This window comes from Geospiza fortis, unplaced genomic scaffold, assembly GCF_000277835.1.
Source record: "Geospiza fortis unplaced genomic scaffold, GeoFor_1.0 scaffold173, whole genome shotgun sequence".
NCBI lineage: Eukaryota > Metazoa > Chordata > Aves > Passeriformes > Thraupidae > Geospiza > Geospiza fortis.
Window position 1 is genome coordinate 4419915 of NW_005054334.1, and position 6464 is coordinate 4426378.

Consider the following 6464-nt stretch of genomic DNA (forward strand, 5'->3'; position numbering starts at 1 on the left):
AGTAGAAGCCATCACTTATCAAATGGTTTCATCCTCCTCTCACAGGATGAGGCTGAAGATGCAAAGGCTTTCATGGCAGCCTGGTGATCCTGAGCTTCAGACAGTTAACAGCCTTTCAAAGCCAAGAATTCTCGTCACTGAGTAGCCTTGCATTTTGCCACCATATTGTAACCTACTATACAGTTGCCCATAAGACACCTGCAGGTTGATAAACATGCATAGGCCATTCTCACTCTAGGATCAGAAGGCCTACTGGGACACTTCAGTTTTAATCTAGGTCTTGCTTCTCCTTCCATGAAATCTGAAAGAACCTTTGAGACATTTGCAGTGAGAAAATTACTCATCCTTGGCAAGTGCAGACCAACATGACAAAGAAAAATCTACAGATAGCTACAATCTGAAGGTGAGCTAACACTTCCTTTGACTGACTGTCTCAGTTTTGCACAACCCAGTTACCGTAAAGTACAGGAAAGCTTTTTCTGCTATTCACCTGTAGCCATATTTTATGAAAAATCCTTTTGCTAGGATTTTTTCTCCTGAGAAGCTGAGAGGCCTCAGAAGAAAAGAAAAATAATAATTAGCTGCTGCTGTGGAATGCAACAAGTGCATATTTGATCAGTCCATGTTGATTGTTTCTAATTAATGGCCAATCACAGTCAGCTGGCTCAGACTCTCTGAGAGTCATGAGGTTTTGTTATCATTCCATTCCTTCTCTTCCTTTCCTTTCAAGCCTTCTGATTAAATCCTTTCTTCTATTCTTTTAGTATAGTTTTATTATAATATATATCATAAAATAATAAATCAGCCTTCTGAAAGATGGAGTCAAGATTCTTGTCTCTTCCCTCGTCCTGGGACCCCTGCAAACCACCACATCCATAAAATAATAATATAAGGCATCTATCACTGGAGCTTTGCGGAACTTCCACAGGCACTAACATCAATCCTTCCAAATGAACAGTGTAAATACATTTTGTGAACTCTGGATCATTAGTTTTTCCTACAAAGAAGCCCTAGTAAAAAGCAGAGCTGTTACCAGAACATCTACCGTGACAACACCACGTGGTGAGGACACACTACATGAGACATGAGGCCACTGTACCACTCACCATTCTTCCTTTCACTGAGCGGGGGAAGGTTGGGGTTCCGGCCATGATGGAGGCTGAGGGTCAGCTCGGGCTGCAGGGAGAGCTCCTGCAGCTCATTGGCCACAGCCTCGCTCTGCGGGCTGGGGGCCGCCGAAAGGGACACCAGCACTGGCTCGTCGTCATTGTCGCCAGCCCCTCCTCCGTCCAGCCCATTCCCAGCAATGACGGAAGGGGGCAGGCACACCACCCCGGAGAAATCCACTTTGGCTTTCGTGATGGCAACCTGCAAGACAAAACAGCAAAAAACAGCCATAAATCTCACATGAGAGTCTTAGCCATATGTCCAGTTCATCATGGTGTCCTCCATGGTACACAGAAACAAGCTGAGTTTGTGTGACCATCGTCAGTTGAAATCCAATGAAACTTGCTCAACTCAGCAGTTTAAAAACTTGAAAAAACCTTCAACAGCATCGCCACAGAAACCACTGATGAAACTACAGATTATTATAATTTTCTTAGAAAGTATGAGAACATTCTCAATTTTTTGTATTTTAGGAACCCACGCTTGAGAAGAACAGATTGATTCACTCCAGTGAAGTCAGCCTATTTGGAACCTTGCTGAACTGTCCTTTAGTGTTTTAACAACAGTCTATTTGAAATCCAGTCATGTAAAGTAATCCTTCATAATAAACCTGGAAGGACAGCTGAGTACAACAAATGAAGATTTTCAGATAAAAATCAACTGCATGTCAAAAAATAATTCTCTCATTCCATTTTGTCCTCCCCATTCACAATCAGTGAAAGTGAATAAGAGAAAAATATTCCACATACACAAAAAAGCTTTTCTGTCTTAAACCTCAGCTTCAGTAACCAAAATGTGCAACATATGAAGGGCTTTAACAAAATAAGTTATTTTAAAATGTTTTATTATATTTCCATAACTCTTTAAATAAGTATTCAAAAGCTACTTCTATGTTCAAATTAAAATTCTTTTCTGTTCAGTAATTTAAACAGAAACAAACCAGTTGTAAGTCTCCAGTGAAATGGTTACTGTGTCAACATTTAAACAATAACGGACATTATACAAGGGCAATCATATTTGGTTTTGATTAATGGGGACGGAAGTCTCCTGCTCCTTAGCATTCTGCTGTTTCAGCTCGGAAGACTCAGCTGCACTGCTGGAATTTAGCAAGTAAAAGGTACTTGCAGATGCTAACCTTCAACTTTAAAAAGATGCAGGTAAAGCAAAGTCAAAACTATCAGGATAATCCTCCAGAAACCAATCAAAAAGCATGAACTGGAAACAAGGATTTTAGCAATATAGATTTTTATTAAGTATTCCCGACTTAACACTCATAATTAACCTGGATGTGAGTGTGACAATATCAACACATCAATAGCTGACAAAGGAGCTCAAATAGTCATTTTCCCCACTTGCATACTTCAGTTGATAAGCACCATTTGTTCTGTAATATCCAGAACAAAGTTATAAGTGGTACAAATTCAAATTTTTTTTCAGTGTATATTTAAGACAACAATACGAATTCACTGGTAATGAAGACGTGTTATTTCATCCATGTTGTCACACATGCATTCCCAGGACCCTATGTCATGATCTGAAGAAGCAAAGAAGGGTGGAGAAAAAAAAATAGAAAACAACAAAAACCACCAACTGAAGCTGGTGCTTGTTAAAACAAAACAAATGAGACTGAGCCAAACCTTACTGCCATGTGAAGTATTTGCTTTTACTTCAGTTAACATCTGGCTAGAAAGTGCCTACTCCTTCCTTGATATTTTTCCTGTCCAAAGCAAACACGAAATCATATCTGTTTGAAAGCAAATTGTAACGGTAATCTGAAAAGAGAAAAAGCTGGTATCATGCCTTTCTCTTAATAATGGATAGAGAAAACCTGAAAACACATACCTTTAAACCATAGACTTAAAAGAAGAGAGTTTGATACAGCACAACAACCTTTGCAAAGGCTGGAAAGAGTTAAACCCCAACCAATAACAGCTGGCCTCAGGCCCGGCCTCAGTAGGACAGGAGACCTGTGGAAAGGGGCTAAACTGCAGAGTAATTGCCCAGTTAGGAGGCTGGCTGGTAAAGGCCACTGTCACCAGTTAGAGGAGCCAAAGCCAATCTGCTTCACGGAAGGAGGTGTACTGGAGACATTACACCTTGCCTGGCTCCACATGGCATCAGCTCATGTGGAAGCACAAGTGCAGCCAGGCCTGAAATCACCAACAGGTGACAGACATATCTAACAGTCACCCCACAAGGATAGGGAACAGCAGAATTCTCAACCTTCCCTCCTCAATCTACCCTGGAAAAGAAAGATTTTCTTCCTCTTCTCAAAAGGGAAGAAAAACCCTTGACATGTCTCAAATATGCAACATCTGCTGCAATTAGGGAAACAGCAAATGTCCTTAGGAACTTTGAACATACTGGATTTTCATTTCAAGGAGAATTTATAACCTGCACCATGAACTAGGAAAATCCCATTTCAATCACTTTAACAACAGTGTTGTGAAATAGAATCTATTTCCCTAATCAGTAGATTGATATTAGCCAGACTACTGAAACCGTATCATTTATGGAAAAGCAGGGTACCAAGCCACAGTAAAAGCAGTCCAGCAGAGCCAGCTACAGCACAACAAGGAGCAAAAGACCCATGCTCACACACCCTTTTGCTATGTGACCTTGAGCAACACCACACCAAAGGGTGTTAATTGGTATTGAGATTATAAACCAGAGCTTCCCCATCAAATTGTCCACTGAAACTTCATCACAGCAGCTGGACTATCTAGAACTGCACCTGGACCTGTACATTTCCTAACTCATGCAGAAAAAGACACAGATGGAAGGTATCTAAATCCTAGCTGGCATGTCAGTCAGTGTTTGTCCCACATCAAAGGAACACAGCTTAAACAAACCTTGACTTGACACTCATTCTTGCTCTGCCACTATGTCCTGAATGCTGGAAGTGCTGCTTGCAGAGCCATACTGTGACTTGTATCAGAAAGCTGATGCAGCTGAAATGGAATTTTTCATCTGGATCAATTCCTCTATGCAAGGCACAGTTGAACCAGCACGGCACAGAGGAACACCACTCAAAGGAAACAAAACTGGGATGAACCAGTATGAACAATTAAAATGCATTTGGAAAACCTGTCTTCTCCTCCCTCCACATCACCTCCCACTTCAGGCCAGCACAAGACCCTGCAATAACACACAATAAACAGGTGTAAAAGCCAATATTCTGGTTCACTCTCCAGCTAAACTGGGTCCCTGGTGCAGTTCCCTGTGCAGTATCACCAGCACTTGTGCCAGGGCTTCACAAGGACAGAACCAGCTGATACCATCAGTACATCCAAACATCCAGCCTCTTCCAAGAGAACTCTTTTACAAATCAGAGCCAAGTTTTGGTATGGAACACATCCCCACAATTAAAAAAGAAAAAAGGCATCCAGTCCTCAAGACTACAATAAAAGCTATAATTGGATGAGTTTGATTTAAGTATGTTCAATTAAAAGTCTGACAAGGGCAGAGAGGGATTTGAAAGATGCTTTGAGGATTTATAAACATTCATGCTACAGTATCTGGAAGTCCTGTGAAAGACATGGAATCCTTTTCTGCAAACCAACATAAGTCTGTTTCTAGACTTCCCAGACAGTTATACCACTCTATAACTGTCACTGTAGAATGATCAATCAGATAGTTACACACTATTGATATCTAGAACCTAATTAAAATTTTATTATGTTTGTTTTCCTGTCATTTCCAACCAGACTAGGAACTTTCCCATAAAGAAATGTGCCATGCCATGATCTTTAAGTGAGTCATCCAGAAGCTGATGGACAGTATTAAGAGCTAGATTTCTTATCCTCTATAAGGATTTCCGATTAAGTACCCTCAAGGATTTGTATTTGTTGCCTTACTGGGCAAAAGCTTTCTGCCATGGCATTTTTCTACTTTTAGGCCAGCTGCTTCTGGGACAACAGTGGCTCTGATAACACAGATGTTGGTATCAGATACAGATACAGCAGCAATTATCAGTTTAAGCAAGGCCCTTAAGTCCTCCACTGTCCAGCTGCTCATTTCTGTCCTTACGCTGTCCCTTCTTTTTCTATTTAGCTGATAACCAGACTTGACTTCCTGGGTATTCAATAAAATCAGTTCCCCACTCCATTGCCAACTACACACATAGCTGTGTCATCATAGTGCATGTGTCCAAATCCAACATAAATGTTGGACAGATTAAATCATTTAATAATGCCTTAAGATGACTGCTACCAAAAGTAGCCATCCTGATTTCTTTTTTACTTCCTTGTGCCTTATTCTCCCTCAGGATAACCAAGTTTTTGTGTGGCTGGCTGGCAAGCCAGATCAACAACAGATGCAGCTTAAAACTACTAGTGTATGTGTATGACCAGGTTGAATTGAACACAGAGCAGTTCCTTGATCTGGTTCAGCCTGTGCTGGCTGCCAGGAGGTGAGGAATGAGCAGGCTGGACTGCTCCTTCTGTTGGCAGTGCCAGTGCAGTGTCTAACCAGAGGATGTGGTTGTATGATACAGCTAAGTTGGTCTAAGCTGGCTCTTACCAAAATGAGAGGTCTTGGATTCATGCCTTTGTTGCTTCCCTGTGCCAACATTGGTGCTTGTCTGCCCTTATGATGGGATGATTAATGGAGCTAAAATGACAGGAAACTAATCCTAATCCCATCTCCCACTCCCAGTTTACTTTTCACTAGTTTACTGTTGGTCAGAGAGGTTTCCATACTGTCTGTGTCTATTTTGTTTCCCTCTCACCTCATGGGCTTTGAGCTATCCTTCAGTGATCCTGGATGAGCAGCTTTAACAGAAATTTCTCTAAGTAATTTTGTCACATGGTAAATGTAAAGCAGAATATGTTTTTACCAATGACTAATCTAATCAAGTTTCCTGTGTGTTCACTGTGATATGGTGCTGCAATGGCAAGAGGATGCACTTAAACAGCTACCACGTAAAACAAGTTTCAGAGCAGTATAGATTTTGTAGTTTGCAGGTTTGATAAAGGGAATAATTTTCAGAAAATTCTTTATGGCTGTGGTTCTTAATCTTATACCTTGTGCGAAACTGACTCTGTCTTGTTTGTCTATCTGAAATTGAAGTGTTTAAATGCCTTCAGAAGTTAGAAATGGACAAAGATTAGTTATTTACAAGCAATGTCCACTGTTTCTCTTGAGCAGACCTGTTTCCTCCCAGGTGTCATGGTTCATGCTTGTATTGTTGTGACAGTGCGTGGTTTGTGTTTTATAGCAACATAAAAAACTCCTGGCTCCTGAGAGAATGCTATTGCCCCTGCATGATTTTGGAAATACTCACACACTTATGGTAT

The 6464-nt window shown here is 40.9% G+C and overlaps 1 protein-coding gene across 2 annotated transcripts in view; it reads right to left on the minus strand.

Moving 5' to 3' along the window:
• MRTFA (myocardin related transcription factor A) overlaps positions 1–1398 on the minus strand; it is a 77470-nt gene extending 76072 nt beyond the window's left edge. For both annotated transcript variants that reach the window (XM_031057805.1, XM_031057804.1), the window contains exon 1: positions 1107–1398. In XM_031057805.1, the coding sequence (XP_030913665.1) occupies positions 1107–1398 (292 nt within the window). The remainder of the gene's footprint in view (positions 1–1106) is intronic.
• Positions 1399–6464: the final 5066 nt, after the last annotated feature.